Genomic DNA, 25,920 nt, shown 5'->3' with positions numbered 1-25,920 from the left:
TACCATAAATACTTTTTTTATTTGTAATAGGTCTGCGTGTCTGTGCAGACAGTGGTATTTCAGAGACCCTTAACCACAGTGGATGAAAACATGCTGTCACCTTCCCAACTTTAATGTGTGCCTAATAACAGCCTACTAACTAGCTTCTCTTGATTGGGTTCTTTAGTGGCAATGAAATGGGAGCAAAACCATTCAGATTTATTTATAAGCAGGCATTAGAACTTACTCCAAATGTTAAAGTGTTGGAGATGCTGAAATGCTTAGTAGTGCCAAATGCAATTGTTATATTTTCATTTTTGGTCTTGGACGATATTCCTGGAAATTCATAAAGGTCATGAAGGCCCATCTTTGAATCTTAATCACTTCAAGATTTTGTCAGACTGCCTAAGTGTACAAAAGCCTGCTTAAACATGAATGAGGAAAAAAAAGAAACATTCAAGACTACAGAGATTTCCAGATTTGTCCTTTTTTTTACTCACAGTTTTTCTGAAGTAGCAATTTTAACAGGTTAACATTCATTCAGTAGAATTTTATTTGAAGGAAGAAAATCTGCAAAGAGTTCCTTAAGTGATTAATTTGCAGAAGGAAATCTTGAAAAACTAACAGTGAAGTACATGTGCAAATACATAAAAATTATTACACAGAAAAAGAGTTCAAAACTCTGATTACTTTCTTCTGTGAGTAATGGTGACTTTGGTAATTTGGAATTTAATGAAAGGTCATTCGCCAAAGATTCACATGTCTTTAGAAAGAGATTAACAGTTCCTCTTGTGCAGTGTAATAGCTCCTGCACAGTACAGTACAGGTTGGTGAGAAAAGCAAGCAGCCCAGTGCCATAGCCACCTGCTTCCAGCATGCTGAAGAGATGAGGATTGCACTCAGTATTACAACTTGCCAGTAACTTTTCTGCATTTTTAAAAAAAACCTTTTTTTTTGGTAACGAGCTATTTTTAAAAAAGCATCTATGTTACATACATATCCATATGCACACTTTGGAGTACATTGGCCTCAGGGCCACTTATATTTCTTAATGGAAATGAATGTAACGGGAAGCTCAAAATATGCTGACTCTCCTCTGAAATGAAACTATAAAGTTAGTCTTGAGGTCAGGGCTGGGGGAAAGAGATTTGGGCTCATAAGAGCCAGTCTGTGCTCTGTGAGCAGAGGTAGTTATGAAGTTTGTGCCACAAATGCAGATCCTGCAGTGAGAGTGATGCTGGGGCTAGTACATACCTGAGTTGTCTTTTGTGCTGCAGTGAAAAACACTGTTTACCTGCAGAGAGAGTAGGGGTTTTTTTCCCACGAAATTTTGTAAGAGAAGGTGATGCTTGAATGTCCTGATGTATTTTTGTAAAATTAATTTTCAAGTTACAACAACTAAATGATCAGAATTTAAAAAGTTGAGGAGTTATGTTCCTGACTTGTGAGCCTTGTTGTGTACTCTGAGGTTTAGGACTTCACCACAGGGGATGGGTGTTTTGGGTTTGATTTGACATTTAATCAGGTGCTCAACTCTACGCAAAGTTAGTAATTTTGTTGGCTCAGTGATCTTCACCAGGGCCTCAGCATACAAGCTGCTGTTAAAGCCTCTGGAGGCACAGTCAGTTTTGATGTCACTAGGAAAAATCGTAGTTGATTTCGACTTGGAGTGGGGTGAGTGACCCTGAACATTAGGCTTAAATTATGTTTGTCTGTCCCTGAAAGAGACACGTAGCTCTGTGCTGTATCATGCTTTCTGTAGTTCTGGGAAGAAAATGCATTTAGGTAGAGGAAAGTTCATATTCCAGACATTTGTTTGACTCTCGGATCTTCACCTGAGTATTGAGTTGATTAAAATGTGTCTCTGCTTTATTGTGTAATATAATACATTTTATATAATACATGGTATGTATTTTCAATTTTTAAAAAGTTCAGGGGTAGAGCATTACCATGTTTCTGGGAAGAAATCCACTTTTAAAGATGAGTGAGCTATTGAGAATTACTATTGCTTCCGTGTCTACTTTCAACAATGAAAATGGTTAAAAAACACATCACCCAGCTTTTAACTCCAATTTTGTTTGTGCTACTGCACAATACAGCTGTAGACAGACAACAGAGCATTATAGAAAAAAATAATTAATTTATTTGGCTTATTAAGTGTTTTACCTAAAGATTGCAGCCTTTTTATAGAGCACTGCCATGATTTTATGGTTTCACTCGCCTGTAACTATTTACAATGCCCTTCGTTCCATACAGGCAGGAGAAGGTGGGCTGGGTGGGAAGGGGCAGCCCCTGATGGCCTGGGAGTTGTTTGTGGGCTGCAGGACACCTGCAGCTCCTCTGGCCAGCAATGGGCGTTTGGGCTGGTCCGCCCCTCCCAGGATCTGCCGGCAGAGCAGCAAATACAGCTGCATACCTGAAGGCAGAGGGGAGTGAGGGAAGTAAAACTGGCAGAGAGATGGAAATGCAGAAAAATAAAAAGAGTTGAGATACCCCAGGGGAGAAATGGGATATATGTAGCGGAAGCAGGAAAGTAGAAATGAGGGAAGAGGTGAGAGAAGGATAGTTTTGAAGGGAGAAAAATGTAAGAATAGAACACCAGACAGGAAAGGAAACTAGCAAAACAAAAAAAAGACCCTGGCAGATAAAAAGAAGATAGGGAATGAAGCAAAAGGGGGGAAACTAATTCTTGACAGAAACAGCATCTGTTGTCAGTAACAGCTGAGTATTCCAGTTTTTGGAAAAGCTCTTTCAGATTTGGGGGAAAATGGATGGGGATCAACCAACTGACATGAGATAGGAATAGTCATAGGCAGAAAATACAGAATTAAAGAGCACAAGAGAAAAGAGGGAAATAAGGAGACAAAGAGATAAGGAGGCTAAGCCTGCCCATGCTGTTTTATGGGTTCAGCAAAGTCCCAGCATGTACAGACCCAGCTGGTTTTTTTATACTTTTGTTCCCTGGACTGCTAGACCTTAGGGAGATTAGAAGTGCAAATTCTGATCTGCTAAAACTTATTGTAGAAGTGGTTTCGTTTGCTGTTTGTTTTGTTGGGTTTTTTTTCATTTCAGTGGAGAGAGGGTGTCATCCAGACTGTTTGGTGTTAGGCAATATTAGTGAAAGTGATAGCAAATTAAACAATGGCAGGTGATGAAGATGATATGAACAGTTTTCATTCTGTAATGAAACAGTAGGAAGATGATAAGTGTTGATGAAGAAGGAAAAATGTAAGGTGTTGAACAGCATGAGACAGTGGCATTTATGTGGAAGACATATATACCTGGTCTGTTTTACTTTCTACAGAGGAGATTAAAAATTTGAAGAAACCGGTTACATCCCTTGGCAATTAAATAATTTCCTTCTTGCATACACTATTTGTCTCCAAATTTCACAGACCGCAGTTCAGTTTGACTTCTTTTTCTACTGAGATTTTTGTAGAATCTCGGTAGGACATGTTTGGCGGTTGTAAAAAAATGTGTGTGTTTTTTCATTGAAATGCACTCTGTGTTCTTGTTACAACCACCTACCTGTCCCTTTGTGATCATAACACCAATATTGGAATTTTTAACTAGTATTATTCATGATTAATTGCAACTGAGAAATACTACAGATCCCAAATTAACATCCTGATAAGAAAAACATATCTTAAAATGTATGTGAATTATTAAGTTTTGCATTACAATATGGAGGAGGTGGATGTGAGGCTCTGGTTTATTTTAGTGGGCTTTGGATCAGTTTTTATGTGCCTGAATTAACATCAGGAAATTGTGTGTGTGCCAGGACACTCTCAGCTGAGAAGAGAAGGGAGGCAGAAGGGAGACTGACACATTAGAGGCTGTGGGATGGTGAACCACAGACCTGTAGTCAGTTTAATCCTAGGTAGTCTCACCTGCTTTCCTTACTTGCATCATGTGCATTCATTTGCCATTGGAGACAAACTCGTGCTGAAGTCTAAGTGGAGAGATGTGGAGTTTCCAAAAGGATGGGAGGCCTGGAGCTCACATTATGGACAGAGGCAGCACCGTTGTCCTAAAAAGACTGCTGTGGGTCAGGAAAGCCCTTGGGAGCCTTTTTGAAGACATGTATGTCCTAGCTGGTAAAACTCTTGAGAGCTGCATAGGCACAGGTGATAGCCTTTTTTTTTGGCTCAGTTACAGTATTTGTTAGGAGAAACATAATTTATGAAGAGCATTTAATGGCCTTTTTTATGGACAACCATCTTTCCAACAGCTGCAGGGTTGAAGAAGAAGGGTTGCCAGGTGCCTTGTGCAGGTACTTGCCCTTCCAGTTTCCCAGTCAGAGGCACGACTTGGAGTAGTGTCCTTTGTGAACTGGCAGTCCCTCCTGATTTATGTCCTTAGAGGACAGGGCTCTTCCCCAGATCCAATCTACTGAACTTTACCTCCGTCTGTCCCCTCTCTTGAATCCGCTGTTACGCGGACTCCCGAGTGCCCCTCCCACCAGGCTCCTGACCTCACACACCCCAATCCCCACTGCTCCAGACCTCTCTGCTTGGATCTCTAGAGGCTGCTGCAGTTCGCTGAACTGTGCTCCTCCTTGGCTTTGTCACCCTGCCCCTTTTAGCACTTGAAGCAGCGTCAAATATCTGCATCTGCATCTCCAAACTCTTTTTCCAAGGGGAAATCTTTCAGTGGGTTTCAAAATGCCTTGTTCTAGAGGGAAAATTAAACTAAGCTTAAAAACAAGTAATCTTACAAAGCCACTCAAACTGATGATAAAGTACCTATTATGAAAATGGGTACTTCTTCCTCAAATGCTGTAGCAAAAATGCACCTTTCCACCACCTGCAACAGTCTATGCAGCAGCTTTGCGAGTCATGCAAATCCCTAGAAGCAGAGCTGTCCTCCATGAGTTCCTGCGCTGTTCTTGCTCGTCCTTTGGCAACACAATCCTCCTCTGTCCTGTTGGGAAGTACGTAGCTCATGAGTGGTGCAGAGCCTCCTAGACAAGGAAGTCCCATTTCAGACAAAATCCTCCTGGAATGATTTATACTTAGGGTATACCTTTTACGAACAAAGTGCTGTAGGATGATAGTGAGCATCAGACATATCTGTCTTAGCTACTGGTCTGAGACTTTTCTATTCACTCTTTGCCTGATGTGCATCCCCTTCATGTGGAGAGAGGAGATAGAAAGGAGAGGGTCTTAGGGGGCATGTTGTGGCCTGGGGTCACTATAGCTTTTTCTTTATAGCACAAGAATATGGAGGTTCTGAGTCTGTAACTGCTGAGCAGTAAATGGAACAGAGCTGTGATGGTGTAATTGTTTGGATTTGTACTTGAAGATAAAGCACAGTGAGCCTTGGGGGCAAGGGGAGTGAGGAAAGCTAACGTAGAACACAAAATCAACAGAAAATAGTTTGCCAGGAGAAAGCTTTGGTTCTGTTAAACTCATGTTATGAAAAAATCCATATAATCTGTAAAAACACTGTTTCATCTTTTCAAACAACTACTGTATTTTAAAAATCCAAGCTGTGTTGTAAGTCAGAGCAAGGTTTGTTATTATCCTTTGCTCAGCATGGCCTGAAAAGATTGAGCAGGGAAGTTAATAGGAATCCTAAAAGAAGGGTTTGAGCTGGACTCCCCTGCTCTGTAAACATCTCTTATGTTGGTTTTTTTGAAACAGATTCTATCTGGTATTACAGCTTTACCAAAGGACCATCTAAAGAAATTGAAGAAGATGGAAAGTTGAAAACTATTAGTAGATCTTTCCTGGCATAATTTTTCATATTTGCTGCCTCCCTGAAGTTTTCTTTAAAGACTGTCATGCCTAGTACTTGGTAGTCAACACTTGCTGTATTCTTGGAAAGCAGACAATAAACTGAGCAAATATTGTCAGCTGCCAAGTTCAATGCAAGCAGACGGTTTGCAGTGAAGCTGGAAGTAAATAGAAGTTGGTGCCACAGTTGGTTCTTCCTGCATTCCCCAACTGATGCCTTCTTTCAGGAAAAACAAACAAACAAACCAGTGGAAAAGGTAACAAGTCATACCTTGGGTGAGCTGGCAGCAAGGTGTGTTTCTTTCCTTTGGCTTCCTAAGGAAAAGGAGTCTCAGCTGGAGAGAACACAGCCTCTGATGAAGACACCTTCTATTGACATGGACATCAGATACAGAATCAAACAAAAAAGGACTTTCTTGACTTTCTGCAGTCTGAAAATCAAAAAACAAGAGTTGGTTGAAATTTCCTAGGGAAAGGAAATAAAAGAGGATTTGACCACTTTGAGGCATTCTATAAAGCATTTCCATTTTACATCCTCTGTTGGAAAAATCAAAACAAAAACCCCAAAAAATGGGAATTAGTTAAAGGTTTTTTAGAGTTTCCATCAGTGAGGAATGTCAGTTATCTGCATAGTTTTGCCAATAAGATTCATGCCACAGGAGGTTTTGTGTCTCACTCACCAATTTGCTTTGCTAATAACATTCCTTTGAATTCACATCCCTTACAATGCTCCAGATACTCAGTGTGGGGCTAGTAAGGATATCTTTAGCATTCGTGTCTGGTAATACAAGGAGGCACAGATGAGAAGGACTCTCCTCTGTGTTCTTCCCAAAGGAGCACTGCTGATAGATGTCACTCCTTCAGGATAGCTGCCCACCCCTAAGCTACCTATTACATCAGAGGCTTTTGCCCCAAAAGGAAGGGACATTAACTTTAAAAAATCTTCTAGCTAAAAGCTGGAAGCTAACTCTTAAAGATTTACTTAGAGACTAATAGTAGTGGGATTGGATTCATAAAGAAAAATTGGATTTTCAGAGCTTCAAGCAGATTCTAAGTTACTGTAATGCAGGGGATGGAAAATTGCCTGACAGCTTTAGAAATAAAGGAACCTTTGACTTATAAGGTAACTTTGTAACAGTTAAGTGTGGCCTGTCAGATGAAACATTCACTTACCCTTAGACTTCTGCTTTTAGAAGGAAAAGGAACGATTATTGTTAAAGCAAACATTAACTAATTTTTTTCTATGCTTTTTTCTTTTTTTAAAGTATTGGACAAAATTTTAAAAAAAATCTAGTAGATTCAGAGGACAAAAACAACAATCAATGTCTGCAGCAAATCCTTCTCAGCTTAGGATTTATGTTCCTAAACTTCATTCTGTCAGTGGTCAGCAACATGTATTAAATGAGTATCATCTTCAGTGAACATTACTGTGAGCCCTGCTGCAGTGAAAACTGAGGCCTTCTGCCAAGAATGCCTACATTGAGAATTAAAAGATGAAAACCAAAATCTTCATGATAAGACTGGTTTCTGGGTTTTTAGTATTTCTAGAAAGTTCTTTCACGTTCTTTCACGTGTGCCTGGGGCAATAGGTGCAAATTAGAAGAGGCAAAAAAATCCATTCATAAAGCAACTTTCAGACATTCAGCAAATTTTTGAACATTCTTTGAACTGAAGAACAAAATAATTTATTGTTCATAATTTGCAAGAGACTTTATTGTGTTTTAGGTTTTGACAAAATCAAGATATTCTTTGTCTGTACTTTATCCATAAGGAGAAAGACATTTTGCAGGACTTGGTCTGTTGACTGTGAGAACTCAGGTCCTTCCTCTAGCAGTGCTGTAGGGTTAGGAAGAGATTCTGGATGCCTATTCACCTATAGGTTATGATGTTTGTTAATTTGTTTTATGTGATAACAAAACTTGATACAACTCCTTTGTCCAAAATAAATTTTACATTGTACCTTATGGCTTTCATTGAGTTCATAGTTAAAATCCTGGATAATTAGATTTCCTCTCTATTAAACATGTGTTACTAATCATGGCTATCTTTGCAGTCAACTATGGAAGCCAAAATCCATTGAAATAAGCAGTTTTCATACGACACTTTTGTTGCACTGAAATGCCCATCCAGGAGCTGGGAAGGTAATTGTTGAAGATCACATCCCATGTTCTCAATGGCAAAACATTTTTTTCAGTCATGGGCTAATGGATGCTTGCAACGTTTGTTCAGTTTTGCAGGCTGCAGCTAGATTGTCCACTATGTTTTTGTTGAACACAGCACCCTTTCAGATGCCTTTTGAGAAGAAAAGGGTTGCTAAAGACCATCCTGGTTTCTGAAGATGAAATTAAGTTTTTGGTGCTAACAAACAAAAGGTCTGCAACTGAAATGCTGATTGGGATAGTGCATATCTCTTTGTCTACTGCCTTGAGGTTGGTATCTAAACCTCTCTGAAATAATTTGTTTCTGCTGCAGGTTAAAACAGCCCCCTTTTCTGAGATTCTTGCTACTTGCTTTGACAGTATCACTGTCAGACTCCAGTTTCTCAAATCCTTTGATGTTATGAGATATGAGGATGTAAGTAAAACTCACCATGCATTCACCTGCCCTTGCTGGGTCTGTGCTGGTCTTATGGTTGGTTTTGTTTGTGCCTGAATTCAGTGGGCAAACACCTGAAGTTCAGTTTGGCTCTGCTGAGTTTAAGTTCACCACTGAAGCAGGAGCAAGGATGCCATCATAGCTGTCAAGTCCCTGCTCTGAAGAGCTACACGGCTCTCTCCATACTCAAAGCCATGGTGATAGCCTATATGAAAAGATAATTAATGATCCAGAATTCTGGGTTTACTATAGCCCTAAGTTAAGAATAAAATATAGTTGAATACTCTTTTTCTTATTTTTTTCGCTGATTACCGTGATCACCTGTATGTCTCTGCATTTTTCTTTCTGATGTGTAACACTACACTGGATGCATTAAGAACCACAGGATTGCCACTTCATGCTTGTATTCTTTTCTTTGCGTTCCCTAATGCAGAGAGCAGAGCCTTAATGCATTGTTTAAGAACTGGAAGAGTCTGGAGCAAACCTGTTGTTGAGGCTTGTTTTCTTGCCAGCTTTTGTAGAATGAACTTCTACTAATTGCCCAGATAAGGAAAACCCACCAGTAGAAGATTGATGGATATGTTAATAAAGAAAAACAATGTACAAGAAGAGTATTTCCCATTCATGCATTTTCTATTAACATGAGGCTATCAAGGTTGCAAAAGAGTAGGAGTGGTTGTCAGGAGTATTGAGGTCTCTTACAGCCTCTTCTGCTGATTTCTTGTGAGTTTATAAACTCTCTTGGGCTCAGCCTCTTGCCATGAATATTCATGGTTAGTTTAGACCATGGGCTAGCAATCTGAGTTTTTGAGCTGATGGGCATCTGCTGCTACCTTTGAAGTGAGTAGGATTTAGTTTTGTTGATGAGTATCTCTGAAAATGAAGCCACTTCTGTGAGCACTCAAATTCCTGGGTTTATGTGCCTGAGGGAAGCTACACAAGTTTGAAAATGTTGCCTTTGAAATACACTTTGGTTTCCAGTCCTGTAAGTAGACAAAATAAATTTCACACCACATGAGGTACCCAGGAACTTAATTAAGGTGAATTAAGTGTTTTAAAATCTTAGCAGAACAGAAACTGCAAAGTGTGTGCAGAATAATAACAACACGTGCATGTTCATCAGTGAGAACTAGAGTTTTGGCATCTAAGTAATGCTTTCAAGATAACATGTGGATAAATTTATCTTAACTTTTTTGCCATGACATCAGCCTGCCTGTCCAGGGTTTAGCCTTCCCTGACCAAGACACACTGCTGTTAACTGGAACACAAGACGATCATAAAATCCTTGCTGGGGACTCTGTGAACCCCAGCATATAACTGAATAGTATATTACACTGTGAAATAAGGACTGTGAAAAAATAAGAGTGTGTCAGATATAATGTAGAACATTTCACATTATAATCTTGAGTTATCCAAATAGCAAACATATAATAATACAAGAAAGGAGAAAGCTTTATCTTGCTCAATGTATTACATATATTTTTAAATCCTGTCTTCATCACAGGGTTTCACTGAATTACATTTTTATTAGTATTTGGGAAAATCTTCTGTGTATAAGCAGTGGTCACTTACATGTTTTTCATATTATAGAATATATTGTAAGATTCTAACAGTACTGCTTAGTGCAACATGAAACATAAATATGAAATAATAAAGAAAATAATTTTTCAAAACCTAAATTCCAGCATTTCACATCAAAGCTTAAAAACCAGAACTGGCTCCAAGGAAACTTACCAGTTTAAAACCTGCTTATCTTTAGCCACTGTATTATATTTACTTGGTTCATTGGGAGAGCTCTCAATATAGATGAATTAGATATTTTGAGTATAAGTATCCATATCTTCTTTGCCACATGAGATTTCCCTGTGCTTTTGGCAGAGATTTTGCTGACTATTAAGTTCTCATTAAACTTCTACTAAAAGTCTCTGTTCTTGCTACTTCCCATTTTAAACATATTAAAAAAATTAGTATTTTTTAAGCATACTAATATAGCAGCACTGCTCCTTCTCAAGAAACAGCAGCTTCTCAGACAGTTTAGCTGAAAAAGTAATGTTAAGGATAGTTGCAACTGCCAAAGTCTGGAAACTCAGAGTTATATCTGACATTTCATTCTTCACCTTAACTATTGAGCCTTGGCCATTCATTGGATTTTCACAGTGCTTTGGAGTTAGAAGGGAGTTTTACAGATGAAAGATGAAAATCAAAATAAACTCCTTTCTCAAGTAAACCTGCAAGGGCATTCTGAATTTTACAATACACAGGGAGTTGATTGTGATATAACATACAACACAGGAGGGTTGAAATAAACAATTTATTCTCTATCGTTAGGGATGGCCATGCATAACTGACTTATGGCTCTGGTTTGCTCTGCCACTTGTTACGTGTGCAGTCATCCCTAACTCATACCAAAACCAGTTTATCATACTCCCATGTTGCATAGTTTTTATCGAATGTTCTCTCATTAAAAACTTTACTGGGGAGACTGAATGTTAAAAGATGCTGGCAGTGCTTTAGTAAGCTTTCCCCAGAGCTTCCTCTCACTAACGGAGTCTGTGCCGACAGTGATCATGAGACAGTTCCTGATATCCTACACAGCCACAGTCTGCTGGGCAGGTAACAGTCATCATTTGACAGCACATTGCAGGTGCAGTGCAGGCATCAAAGGCTGGCTTGTCAGAAAGACTGATGGACTGCAGGGGCTCTCCCCAAGTTGGGAGAGAGTCAAGGGGTAGGACAGCATGGGACAGTGTCACTGCCCCCATGGCTTAACTCCTGCTCCTGCACTGAGGGTTTCGTTTAATCCACTCTCAATTCATGACCTTCCCTGAGCCCTAAATCTGTTTTGAAAACAGACAAGGCTATATGCCAGGTAGTTCCCTGGCCGTCCTTGTCATAGATGAATCTGTAGTCTGTAGTTGCCTTTTGGACAGCCATTTGACAAATTTTATTCTGGAGCATTGTGTGGATCAAGCCTTCAGCTGTGTGTTCCCTTCTGGAAGGATGTTCCTCGTGGTTGGTGCATGCCTACAGCACAACCTAGTTCATTTTGTCCATTCTTCTCAAGAGAGGATGCAGTCCTGCTACAAATGTAAATCCTTGGGTCACCAACACACATTCTATGTAGCAGCTGGAGCAGCCATGGGTGTGCCTCAGTCATAGATCTCCCACTGCCAGAGTGCACTGCTGAGGTTGGAGCTCCTGGGTGGTGCTTTGACCCCTCCATGTGCAGCTCTGGTGGTAGGCTTTAGTTCGTGGTGTTCTGTGCCTTTCTTGGCCAGGGCTGTTTGCTGCAGACTGACACACAGAGCACTACACGGGTGTTGTCGTGCCTGTAAAAATGGTGTTTGACCAGGGTGCTTTCCATCAAATGCATGGTCCCTCTGCACAGTCATTCATATGGATGGCTGTTTTCCAGGCTATGTCACCTTCCTACTTAACATTTTGAGCCTAGACCTTTATTTCAGTGTTATCTCACCCAAGCTAAGTATAACTGGTGAAAGTTCAATTATATGCGAAGTGACTATTAAAGCATCAGGGCTTGTCTGGGGGTCTGGGCCTCCCCTCCAGTTTTCACTTACAATTGTGCTAAATCCCTTAATGCTGCAGAGAAATTGTACGTTCATCAGGTGGAGCATTGGAGGCCAGGGTGCAGATAACCACTTTTACTGCAGATGAGACATTGCAGTCCTGTTCTTAAGAACTGCCAGGCAGATTGGGAATCACGGTCACGGTTAATAGCAGCGAATTGCCAGCTCTTGATGGGTGGGTAGTCACTCCTTTCAGTGGTTGCCCCCTGGGGGAGAAGGTAGAAAAACAGAGGGAGGGAATTAGAGTGACTTTGCACAGTTGAGCAGGTTCATGCCGCTGGATCAGTGGCAAGCATTGGCAGGGCTCCACTCTGGGGAGGCTCACAACAACATCACAGTCTCATTTTTACCAATTGGTGTTGCTATAGCCAGTGGTGCACAGGGGGAGAGCAAAGAGAAGGGGGGAGCTGAGGGGGAGAATGAAAGCAAGAGTCTGGACTAAATTAAACAAACAAAAGTGCTTGTAAGTAGCATTTAACCCATAACCATTAGCCCAGTGCTGCTAATTGTACTAAACTATATATCTGAAGTTCAGTGTGTGATTAAAGAGTTGGCTCACAAACTCTCTGCATAACCTTAATTTTTTCAAGGTTCTTTGAGTGTAGAATGGCTTATAATAATGATTTTGACTAATACGATTTTTGACATGCAACTTTAATGCTTAACCTTAGTACAACTCCAGAGCATTTCATGTGTATTCAGCTGTAAAGAGTGATGATTTAAAGGGATAATATAAGAAAAAGGTCGTTCTAGAATGAACCTCTAACAAATTGCATAAAGGAAGCTTATTATTCCATGAGTAGAGAGATACACAGCTTTTCTGATCATTTTTCTGCTTGGTTCAAGAGATTGTTGAGACATGATTGGGAAAAGAAACACAAAAAATGAAATAGAAAACTGCAAGCAGTGAACATTCTTTTGATGGTTATGATTTTGTTGCCACTAAAAATACTCCTCAGTAATGTGGTTGTTCATCTTTCCTCTTGTTTTGGGTGAAGAATTCGTTCCAATAAGAAAATGCTGTTATTGGTTGGAGGATTGCCTCCCGGACCTGACCGGCTACCCAGCAATTTGGTTCAGTATTATGATGATGAAAAGAAGACGTGGAAAATACTGACAAGTAAGTGGTTTATTTTTGTACAGTTGTCTTGATGAATTTAAAAACATGGTTAATCAAATTAGACACTTTATTGATTTGTTTCTCTTCAGAGATTTGTTTATGTATCACAAGGGGCTTCACAATGGAGCAATAAATTGAGATTGCAGAAGATGCTAATTTTATAATAGGATAGGCCTAAATTAACATTGGCTTAAAATCATTCCAGTAAGTTTTTTTTAAGTAAACTTGTAAGTCTTTCAAGCTGCAACATGAATCCATGCATATTTATGTATATATGAATAAAATCTGGTTTAGGAAAAAAGGAAGGCAGTTTTTTCAAGACTTTTTTTTCAGAGTCAGATCCCTGGTAAACCATAGTACTAGAGCACACCTTTGATTCTCTTTTGCATTTTCATTTCCTTCTTCCAGCTTTATCTGTTGTCCACAATCATTAAAGAAAGGTTTCCTCTGTACTACCCTGCGTCCATTGCTGACAGAAGCATTGGTGGAATATATCAGCTACAATAAACAGTGCATGGAGGCTGCTATCACAAAATTCTTTCCCACCTTCTTTTAATAGTGGATTGTGTTTTAGAGTAAGTATTTTGCCTCGAGCATCGAGATTTGGAACTTATTGTTATGTTGGTTGCGATTCCCAGTCTGACTTGGTCATGGAATCAAATCATAGCTTCTTGAGTGCAGCAGGCTGTGTGTGCATTAGTCCCCTTGTGGCTAAACTGGCTGCATTGGTCAATAAAACTAAATTTTAACTGTCAAAATTGCCCAAAGCAGTATAGATAAAATAATAAATGAGCAATTTTGATCCATAAATCAAAGCCATACTTCTAAAACTGGACAACTGGTAAAACCTGGATTTCCTATTAGACCTGATTTTTTTTTCCCCCTAGTAAAATACATTTTACAGAATTCTGTTCTTCTCCCTTATCCAAAGCCCTGTAATGGTGTACCTCCGCGTTAATATTACATGCACAGGTTAGGATGAAAAAAATTTAAAAATTGCTATGATGCAGGACTTGAAATAATGCCTTTGCAGATTGTTTTTTTCCCATGGAAGATTTAGGAGCCTTTCACAAAGTGGTGCCACATAAAGACTGTTTAGTTATAGATGACCTGGGCCTAGTTGAGGGTGTTGTGTATAATGACAATCACAAAAGGTTGTATGAATGGTACATTATAAAAGTCTACAGCATCTGTGCTAGGGAACATATTACGCTTCACATTTTTCAGAATAATGAGTTACGATACACTACTTCTAAGAAAATACTGAAGATGGTAAGTCAGTGAAAAATCAATGATACTGTCTAAGGCAGAATTGTCTAGGTGGTTTTTTTTGTTTTCTGTGTATAATCCAGTGGCTCAACAGGAGAGGCAGGAGGCATGGATCTCTTGCTTCAAGATCTGAACTGTCAACTGAATTAAAGTAGAAAGCTTTTAACTGAATCTTAACTAGCTGCGGATTGTCAGATTTTGTAAGAATGGAATTTACTCAGCTCTTGGTTATTTATATTGTGTTGCTGTCTCCAAGACTGTGGGAAACTATCCCGAGGCAGGATAGCTAAATGCTCTGGTTAAATGTCCATCTCTAGTGTTGGAGTAACACCACTGTCTGTGGTGGTGTTGAGAGACGTTTCAGAACAATTTTATGTAGAGAATTTTGTCTTTTCTATGTTACCTCTAAGAAATAGAGAAGAAAAGTTATCTTTCTGTTATAGTTAGTGCACATAACATTCTATGCTGTGGTTAAAAAACAAAGCATTTGTTACGGTCCTGACTAGCTCGGGTTCAAGCGCTCACTGCTCAGCACTGGAAGTCCTGAAGGTCCCAGGATCTGTCTCAGTGCCAGCTGAGACAACAGCTGTCAAATACACAGCCCTCTCTTGACATGGGTAATCCTGTTCTTGCAAATCCTGCCAGAAAAGAGTGCCCTCTTGGCCTGGGCTAAAGTTTGAAGAACGCAGAGGAGAATGCCTGTCTTTTCGCACTGAAAAAGACAAAATGTTAACAAGCATTATTTCTTAGTAAATATTTTACTACTCACAAAATGGTAGCAATAACTATTTTTAAAAAAACCCAATTGAAATAAGAGTTTCAAGTGTCCCCTTTTTTTTTCTACCTTAAGAGGGAATGGGAGACAAGTCCAAGTAGAACTTCTGTCCTTTCCATGAAACACTGGAGAACTCTACAGCATAGGAGTGCAGGGACTTGAAGAACTATGACTGAGAAGTCTTAAGGAAGACAACAAACTGTGCAAGCTTACAGCATAGTGGTAGTTCAGTGCAGCCATGGTGTGGTAATAACATACTGTGACATTTAGGGGGTGTGTGAATTTAAGAGCATAGTTCTATCTTTATTTATCATGTACTTTTTGCGATTTAGGAAGAAGTTTTCTTTCTTCACCCATTTACCTCTCTCTCAATCCACAGTTGTCTTATCAGAGATACACAATCAGCAGCAAAGGCAGAAGATTTTTTGGGAGGTTTTTTGTTTGGGTTTGTTTTTTGTTTTTTTTTTTTCACTTACTTATAGATAGTGCTGTCAGTCCTTAGGTTGCAGTTCACTCTCAACTTGTCAGTGCAAATGAGGAGTTTGCTCCTAAGTGAGTAGGGACAGAGTAAAAGCTATGTCCTGCTCATGAGGTTCTGTGATGGGAAGAATTTCACTTCTTGTAGTCTGATATTGTAAGATGTTCTATTTTATTATCGCCTTAGGTGTTTTTGATTTCCTCCTATTACAAAGATTTTTTCTTTAACCTTCTGCTTGCCAATAGGCTCCCCCACACACCAACAAAATGCCACATTTTGCACTTAGAGGCTTACTGATCCAATGTAAATGTGCACAGAAATTCCACCTCCCTTCTTCCAAACCCATTTACATTCCTCGTTTTCTGCTCTCTGTGCCAGTGGCATTTGGGGATAGGGAGGCTGGGAAAGAAGCTTGGAAACACTTAATCCTGGGTGCAGTGGCAGGGGCATTGAAGAGGAGGTGGATGAGAGGAGCCTGGATCTCCTCTTGTCACTCTCCACTGAGAGTAGCCCCAGAATTTACTCATCGGGGCCTGCGGACCCATTTGAGAGGGAGCTGCTTGCCTGTTTCCTTTTTCCTCCTCAGCACAGAGAGTGGCTCACTTCTCAGCAGTCAGTAGCTTAGGGCTCTGTGTCCTGCCTTGTGTGATGCATAAGGAACAGGAGAAGATCAACCATCAGGAGCTGCTGACTCCATGCAAGCCGTGGCACTGCAGCTGGAGCTGCGAGGACAGGTGCAGGTGGAACAGCACAAGCTATCAAGTATGACAGCTCAACAGAGGAGCAATCTCATTTTGTTCCCTAGACAAGACTAGATCTATTGGCAGGGGATCCTGCCCACCTCTCTCTGCCTGGATAGCCAAAGCACCAAATGCATCAGTACTAATGGGAGTAATTCTAAAGGTATCAGGAAAACAACTTGCCTTGTTCATAGACCCAGGAGAGGAGGGGAAGCATGCACCCATTTCCAATTTTTTAATGTCATCATCTATAGGCAAGAATGCTATGGCTCAGGGGATCGGTAGATTTTTCACAGTCTAGTATTACTGTGTATTTTTTCTATCTGGTATTTCTCAGAGTTATTGTTTCTATGTCGACAACATAGAGGCAGAATAAAGAGGAAAAAAAAGGAGAAAGTAAGGGGCATTCTACAAACATTTTTACCACATAATTTTGCTTCATACAGGCACAATCCTAATCTGAGATTATAAATAATAATATGCACACCATAATGTGCACGTTGGTGTTTAATTTGAATCACTTATTGCACAGTTGTGCCTGAGCAAAGTAGAGGCTTTTCTAGGCTTATGGCAAAGTACAGCGAATATCCTCACTGCATGGTTTCTTTTCAGGTTTGCCTACGTGTGCACAAACACCAGTTCACTTTTTAACTGGGTACTACATAGGTCACGTAGCAGCAACAGGCTACCACTGCCCAGTGACAGAAATGGAACAGCTGACGGGTGTATGACAGTCCTCAGTAACAGCAAAAGTTCTGCTCAGTTAATGGGGTTTCATTATTCTATGATATTTTGCAGTCTTCATAACTACTTGCTGGATGTGGGGCAGTGAGGGGATTTCTGTGTCACCCCTTCATGCCTCACTGCTCAGAACCAGGCACTGCTGCTTGGGTTTTAATTACCAGTTATGGTCCTGCCAGGAGTCTGTGTTTAATTCTAGAACTCCTTTGGTTGGTTGTTTTAACTGCAACGTTTAAGATTAATTAAACTTTAAGGAAGTGAAACAATGTTTTATTTGTTAGAATTATTTTATAATCATTGCAAAATCCAGAGCCTATAAAGATTTTTTGTGTTCAGAATTGCGTAGCTTTCCCAAAAACCCTACTGCTAAGGCAATGATGTATTACTTTCACTTTCATTATATGTTTTTAATCAGAGCGTGACTTCATAGTAGACAAAGCGATGCTTTATGCATGGTCTCCCTTGTTTTTTGCTAAAATCTTTTGACATGATTAATTTTACTTTAATGCTTTTGTCTTGTTGTAATGGTAAGGATGATGGGTATAAACCAGGGCAAAAAAATACATGCTTTCTGTCATAATGCTTCTAAGCATTTAAAAATATATTAAATGAAAGAAAAAAGTATCACAAGAGAATGATCTAACTGGAATTAAATTTTTTGCTATGTGAACAGAGAATGCAAGAAATAAATAAAAATGATGCAGTCATTGTTTTAGGTGAGGATTTTTTGTGGTTTTTTCCATACCAATTTATCCATCTGTCTGATTAGAAGTGATGACTAGAAGAGAAATTGTGTCTTATGGGTTTCTAGATATACAACAATTCCTTGTTTCAATCTAAAATACCCTTTTCTATAAAGCACGAAATGTAAAATGTTGGAAGCATTACTGAAGTCTTACATGGCATGTTTCATCCATGTGAAGCTGCAGCTGCAGCAGATACAGTTTTCATATCAGTACTTTGTTATTCAATGAGATGTTAATAGTTAACATTCCTTAACCTCCCTAGTTCCTCACATCATCTGGGTGAACCACAGAGAGAATTCAGTGAACATCACAATAATGGGAAATATATGTATGGAGCATAATGCATTTATGCTTAGGGATTGCACTAGGTTTGGATTTTAATCCAGCGTAAAAGCCGACATCGTTGTCCAATGAGAACTGTCTCATATTTGTATAGGAAAGACAGGGAAATGTCCAGAAAGTTGCCAGAGTGGAGAGTTTATTCAGGGTGACCAGCATCTCTTTTCAGGTTACTTTTTCTCCTCGGGTTACTTCCTAACTCTTAGTCTTTTTTTCTGTTTATCTTGGCCTTCCTGCCCTTTGCTAGGTGTATTTAAGTCTGCTGTGTTTGGTCAATGTGTAAAGACAAACAATGAATCAGGCACTTTGATTTCCTTCCCAATCCCTCTCCTTCCTGCCAGCAGCAATCACACAGTGTTAAAGAGTTGTCATTTACTCATCTTCCTCTGACTCCCTAATCATGACGAGCAGCCAGAAACCTTTCCATCCTAGATGCTCTGATAAAGGCAGTCCACCTTTTCCTTCCTTCCCCAGGTTGGCTGTGCTTTCATTTCTACATGAAGCAGTCTCCTGCAGGTATTCCAGTCTGCATACAACATGTTTTATTTCTGTCATTTTGACTTTTTAAATTTCCCTTGAATATGTTCTGTGACAGTGCAGCAGTCCTCCATCTTCAGTAACAATATTTTGAATGTCAGCCTGCATTTAGGCATACTGATGGTTCACAAAACCCTTTGAACATCATTATTTATGTATTTTATCCAAAGGGAAGTCAAGTAAAAGGAAGGTAGAGTGGTTTGCTTCAAAGTCAGCATCAGAGAGCCCAGGTCACTCCACTCCCCAGCCTGCATTGTTTCTGCTGGAATAGGTTATATTTCTTTCTTCCATCCATGTTTTCTTTGGCAGTTCTGTGGTGCTCAGTTGTATCAGCCTTTCCTACACTGAATGATACTTTGTCCTTCCTGAGAAAATTAATAACAAACCCCATGTTTCACTTTTTGTGAAATGTCTTTGGAGTCTCTGAGAACTTCTCAATCCTTCATGTGTTGGAGTGTTTTATCTAGTTTTCTATTTTCCAGGTTGGCTACTTATAAGACTAACAGTATGATTATAGCTCACATCAGAGGTTCTTGGAAGAAATTTTCAAAGACTTAAGTGTCAGCTTGAGTACTACTAGATGCCTAGCACACATTGTCCCTTTGGAAATTAGGTGTCTTTCAAATAAATACATTCATTCACTGTAAAGCTTTTACTTTTTTGGAGAATGATAGTGCATTAGAAGCAAAGGTTTCCTCCTTTCAATTTGCCCCAAATCAATTGTAACTGAATAAAAGAAGTGATGTTTGCAAAAAAAATGTGTCAAATCAGATGGGCAGGTTGTCTTGATAAATGCTTGTTCTAATTTCTTCCTCCTCCTCCTTTTTTATTTTTTTGTACTTGTGAGAATAGTGCACACTTAAGGTAGTCAAAGAATGTGTCTTGATGAGCAGTTCTTGGCAGCCCTGATAAATTTCATCTCTCTTACTCCATTTATCCAGCAGTTGGGGATGATGCAGCTTCTGCTTCAGTGCTGTGTCAAGGATGGTTTCAGCACTGCACTGAAAAGCTTGAGCAAGCATTAGCATATTGCTAAGCCAGGAGTCTTTATATTACCCACTAGACAGATTTAATAAATGTGGTACATGTATGTAGAAGTTGTACATGTACACATATGCACATGCTTATATGTATCCTCCTTAAAGAAACACATGGATTGCACTGAAAACTAATTTTAAACATAAATTCCATCTATGTTTTCCATCCTTATACTTAGACACTTTTAAAGAGTTCAAAAGCAGGAAAATACGGTCACAAAGGAAGAAAAGATTCACGCACAGAAAACTTGACTGATTGGTATGACTATCCAGCTTTACGCCTGGATTTAGGAGGTTAATTCAAGGTGGTCATACACACTGCCAACAAGCCACATGTTTTACACCTACAAGGAACTAAGAATATATAAGTGAGAAACAGAAATACAGTGAAGAGTATTTTTTTACCTGTGACATACCAGAGGTTAACCACAGCTCCCGTTCTGAGGATGATGCGTGGGAGTTCAACTGTGCAAGTGCCATTAATGGCGCACGCCTGCATGTCTAAGAGCAAGACAGAAGTCTGAGAATGAGTGAAACATAGCGGGTGAAAACGTAGCGGGTTCTCACAATGATTGCTTTATTTATGTGTTAAATTCTATTTTCTTCTGCACTGCCATTTGAGATAACTTTCAAGAAATGTCAGCCTTCTTTGTGCACATTTTTATTTTTGATTGCAATCTTGTCAGCTTCTCCTTTTACACAAGTGTTACTTGATTGTTTCCTCTTTTCCCTGTGCCTTACTTGTAAATGTGGTGTGTTGTAGATTCTGAATAGCTTTCTATTCCAGTGTTCCTGGTCCCTACACATCTTGCTATGGTGTATCTTTGAAACAACGACTCTTATCACTGCACTGTCTGTTTGGACTAAAGCCCTCAACAGTCTTTCAGCTTCTCTTGGCTACTTTCTGCCCTTTGTTATGAACTTGTGAACACCCACCTCTGTGGAAACCAGGCTGTTCATTTCCTCTTGCATGTACAAAGATGTCTGAATTTGCCTACTCATCTTCATCCTCAGAAACGCCATTCAAACAGTTACTTCCAGGGAGAGTCCAGAAGTGTTACCTAAATGTCCTGTTCCCTGCATGTGCTCAGCCAAGGACCCTTTGTGGCTGGAAACCTGAGTGGGATGAGAGAACAGGACACAACCTCCTTCCAAAACACTGCGGAGCGCACCTTCCCCAGGCAGGGCACTGAGGCAGTGGAGAGCTGAGTAAGAAGGCAGCAGGTGGAAGACAGATGAGTTACCCTGTGACTGGTGCCATTTTCACAGCAGATGCTGATGTCAGGCTTCTGTGGGGACACCTTACAAAGAAAGGTGCTGGCTCCTGGAGATTCCACTCCTTGCTGTATCCTTGCCAGTGCATCAGAACCTTTGACTCAAAGCCTTCCTTCTGGCTCACAGAGCTTGCCTTTTTCCAAGTCATCTTTCAACTTGAGTTACATATCTTTACAGATGTCTTGAGGATGACAGTTCAATTTTGCAGCAACCTCTACTTCTTAGTTCCAAAGCAAAATGAAAAAAAATTATTTCAAATGTTTTGGCAAAATAATAGTCATATCAGAATGCCCCTTCTCTTCTCAACATCTCTTGTGGAAGAGGGTTGCTGTTAGAGCACAATTTTTTAGCTTGTGAATTCTTCATATATGTCCCAATGGGTATTTTACAGCTCCACCAAAGAAAGTTTTGTCAAGCTGTGCAAGGCTAACTGCAAACCAGAAATTGCCTACCTACAAATGACAAGTTGCTATGACTTCACCAGGTGATCACCAGAATACAGATACATGGGCATAATGCTGACCTGGAGGCTCTGCAACATTTTGAGTCCATCTCAGCCTATGGGCATTGTCTGTCTGCTACGTACACACGTCTGGTCCAGTAGGAACTGGGAGCTGTGTTGTCCTGTCTTCTGTCCAAAGAAAGTGTCCCACCTGGCTGGATACAGATTTCAATAAATTCACATAATTTCTAGTGAATGGAAGTATCACCAAAATGTTCTCAGCAGATCTGTTTGTGTAGGTCCCTCAATACTATTTGGCCACTGTCTCTAAAAAAATCAGCCATCTGGAATAACTTTAACACAAAATTATATGTTACTGTGCAAGTTCAGTGCTCCTCGCAAACATCGCTTTCTTCTTTTCAGATGCTTCCAGGTAAAATTTGTGTGTTTATTCTTACCTACTTGCTCTGGGATTTATGTAGCATTAATGGGAGCTAGCCACATACAGAGATGAAAATGAACTCAGGTGTGTTTCTAGCTTCTTACTTTGGGAAGCATTCCCTTTTCCAGTGGCAAATGTGGCGTTTATGTACAAATGGGTTGCAAACAGGATGGCAGAACACTGCTAGCTGGGTAAAGTGTAACAATAAAAAACCCATTGAAATCCTCAGATTTCTTTGAGAAATTGGTAAGTTTTATGAATTTTCTCCTCTCAAATGTTCTTAAAAGGCAGTTTCCTTCTTAGAAGTGTTTTGTACACAATTATTTGCAATACAGGTTTCTGAAGCCTGCCTTAGCTTTCTCTATTTTTCTAAGTGCTTTAGTGGTGAGAAGTAAACATTTTGCATCCTCGACTTCATTTGCTGTTGTATGTTCTTACTGTGTTGTAGAGGCTTATTGTTTATAGGAAGTCATTCTCCTTTCAGTTTTCCTCTATTTTCTCACAGCTTAAATTCCTTTCTCCCTTCCCTTCCCCATCCCTTTCCCCTTCCCTATACTGGCCCCCCTACTTCCCTACCTCCCCTCTGTTTAAGACAGAAATGAAATTTATTACATACTTGAGGAGGGTTTTTTCTAAGCTTTCTGTCTCATACCAGGTGTTGTATGAGCTACTGCTTTGATTTAACCGAATGCTGGACTATCTGCAGGAACAGACTAATACGTCTTTACAGGGATGGGTTCTGGTATGTTGTTTTGTCATATTTATATATTGTGATTCTACTCCCAAATGGGGATTGTGCTACTATACAGGGTATGCAACTGCAGAATGACTTCACACTGAGAAAAAAAGTGTTAACAAATTGAATAGTAATGAATTAACCTGCAGAAAAAGCATTTTGCCCTAGTACACAGAAACCCTGCATAACTAGAGCATATAATTTTAAATGAAGCAGGCTCTAGGAATGCCTCAATGGATGTGATGTCGACAGTAGCTCATAATTCATGGATATGAATTATGGCTGGATATCAGGAAAAAACTTCCTGACATTGAGATCTATTAGGTTGTGGAATAATCTCCCATGGGAAATAGTGGAAATCCCATTGCTTAAGATCAGACTGATCACTAGGAAAGGGACAAATCCTGGCCTGGCCTCAATCTTTTAGGGCAAATTAATTAATTGCTTTAACATATGCCTTCCCATCAGTCTAGACAAGTGGTGTCTTCTGGTATTTGCCAGGCAGGAGCAACAACGGCAGCTGTAGTATGAGCTGCCCGACCTTGCCCCATGGCTGTGCTGCCTCTGCTTGTGAAGAGATCACCACCAGGGCTGAAAAAAAGGGGTGCCTTTGAGCCCCTCCAGAGCTGTTCTGGAGAATCACTCTGCTGGCTTCTTGGAGGCCAACTGTGAAATAAACTGGGCTGTCTTTTTGGCATGGAGGAGTGGCTGGTTTCCAGCTGCAGTGCCCTGGACTAACCTGCACGTGAGGGCTTAGGTGTGTGAGCAAGACCAGCACCCCAGCTGCTGGGCATAAGAGATCCCACTCAGGATCCTTAAGACCAGGAAAGGGAATAGGAATCTTTTCCACAGTGTGAACATCTGTTTTCCATGAGGTGGGTAAGCCTACCCGAGTGTTCCCTGAGCTCAGCAAACACCCTGAGCGGCCAGTGGCTGATGCGAGCCTGTCGTTTGCAGCAACAAATTATCTGTGACTGAATCATTTTAAATATTCCCATTTTATTACAAGTAGATAATGTATTTAATGCACACGATTTACCTTTAATTGGGGGGGGGGGGGGGTGGAAGTCTTCAACTCTTGAGATGGCTGTAGCTAAAACTATTAAATCAAGCTTATTTCCTTGTGAGCAGAAACTGCAAGTAAATGCAAGTAAAGTGATGGTTCTGCAGTGATGACATTAACGTATACAAGTAGGCCAAGCTTTGAGTTCTGATTTTTAAAAAAAAAAAAAAAAATATATATATATATAAAAGGTTTAAAAACAAGGTTTGACTCCAAAACTTGAACTAGAAGATGGTAAATGTTCCTCCTAGGCTAAGCAGCAAAGGAAAAATTGAGAGAGAGATGTGCTTGCATCACTTTGAGGTGGGGAGGCTTGGCAAATTATGTTGTTAGAAATCATTAAAATATATTTAAATAGAATTACCATGATCAGTGATGTAAGAGCCATGTTTCTTCTCTTCTCCTCCCTCCCCCCCCCAATTTTACATGCAGAATAACAAAGTGTGTGGCTCCAGTCGGTACCCAACAGCAGCTGCTTGCTTGCTGGTCAAGAATTGCAGCTGCTGTATGTGCACAGCCTTAACAAACATACACACCATATGTAAAAGATACTTTTCTGATTGAAATTACATGAAAGGAATGTCAAAGAGCTGCAGGATCAGAAAGAAAGAACTAGATTGGTTTTTTTTCTTGATTATAGACTAACAAAAAAATAAGTCCAATTAAAGAGAAGTCTTCTGCCCTCATGCATATGAAAGGCATTGTGCAGGCATAACTAAGGCAGAATTTGACTCCCAAATTAACTCATTTGCTGGATGCAAAACGGAAAGAAAATCCTTATGTCCAGCTTATAAGTGTATATAATGAAAAACTGCAACAGCAGAAAAATGTATTCATATTATGTCTCTAATTCAGGAAAATATTAATCACACTGATGTTCAGCAGCCTGTTTAAATACTCGCTTAAGTACTTTACTAAGTACTGCCTGTAAACAACTCTATATGATGGTGCATTAACATAGTACAGAGTTTATCTATATACTCTCTCCAGAGGACTGCAATTATTTTAAGTACCGTGGCAGCCAGTAGCACAGAGCTGGATGATCTGTGGTGTCCAAATCCCAGCCTTCTGGCTAGTCCCCATGCAGCCCTTGTCTCCCAGCTGCATTACCACTAATGTGTGCACAAGCTCGTTTTAACTTTGTTTTATTCAGCAGAATCACGACTGCTGGAATCAGCTGGGCATTTACTGGCTCCCATTAACTTCAGCTCCAGGAAAGAAAACCATGTTCAGGGCCGAGATGTCCCATGTAAGGGTTTATACAATACTCAGGCTTCCAACTTAAGTCCTGTTAATGTGCAGGATGTTTCAGGGGCTTTCTGCACCGGGGCATATTTCACCCAGCAAGACTGGAGCCACTGTCCTGTCAGCTCCCAGGCTGTCTCTAGCACTGCTCCAAGAAATGATCACTTCAGCACTCAGAAATTTGATTTTTCTTAACTGCAAAGATTTACAACATCAATAAAGCCCTGACATAGCATCCTTTTTCCTGAAGCCATGAGTTGGCTTCACTCCAGCAGCTTTATTTTAGCAGCCTGGCTTCTCCTCAGAGAGGCAGGGCTGCCGTGGAAAGGGGTTCCCCCCCCAGGTAAAGCATTGGTGCCCACCTGAAGTAGTTGCAGTCACTTCAGGGCTTTCATTTGAAACTTTCAGTATTGGAAAATAATTCATTGTCATCAGAGAAAATAATGAGGGAAAAGTGTGCTGGCTTTACATGGCACAAAGCAGTGCTGTTCAGTGGGAATGAATCTACCTCTTGATATCATGTTTTTTTACCTCTTCTTTCTTGAAGTCCCTAACTACCTTTTTGCATTGTGCAAAAAATGTTCTTGAGGGCTCTGTGTTTCCCCTGAGGCTCAGAGGCTTTGCAGGATGCTGCAGGGTTAGTCTTCAGTGGCTGCTGGAGTGGCCCAGGGGTGCAAAGCCGGGGGTGGGGATCCTCTTCCTCTTCACAGAAGCAAGGCTTCAAAAATAGCACTAAAGTGGGAAGCGAATGATTGCACACCAATTTTGGGTGTCAGGAGCCCCACGGAGGGTGCAGGTGGGGTTGAGGAGTAGCCGGTTTTGGTTGGTTGGGTTGGACAATGAGGGGCAGACACCAGAGCTGTTCGTGAGTCCACAGCTTGAATCCATCTTGCGTGGCCTCCAGAGGCTGGTGCAAAAATGTCAGGCAAGTGTAGCAGGAAAAATATCCCACACAAGCAAAGGAGAGTCTGGGCTATTAGAGGTAAGAAAAGAGAATGGTGTGGACCAAATTCATATCACTCTGTGAAATCTGTAG

General features: G+C 40.3%; 1 protein-coding gene across 1 annotated transcript in view; it reads left to right on the top strand.

Annotated features, from left to right (window-relative positions):
* The window catches only part of KLHL14 (kelch like family member 14), a 59,341-nt gene that overhangs the window by 2,460 nt on the left and 30,961 nt on the right, over positions 1-25,920 (top strand). Inside the window, exon 2 of the mRNA XM_048287056.1 lies at positions 12,898-13,019. Within this exon, the coding sequence (XP_048143013.1) occupies positions 12,898-13,019 (122 nt within the window). The remainder of the gene's footprint in view (positions 1-12,897; positions 13,020-25,920) is intronic.

Source organism: Corvus hawaiiensis, chromosome 26 (genome assembly GCF_020740725.1).
Source record: "Corvus hawaiiensis isolate bCorHaw1 chromosome 26, bCorHaw1.pri.cur, whole genome shotgun sequence".
Classification (NCBI taxonomy): Eukaryota; Metazoa; Chordata; class Aves; order Passeriformes; family Corvidae; genus Corvus; species Corvus hawaiiensis.
Note: the sequence above shows the minus strand (reverse complement) of the source record. Positions and strands in the feature narration are given on the sequence as shown.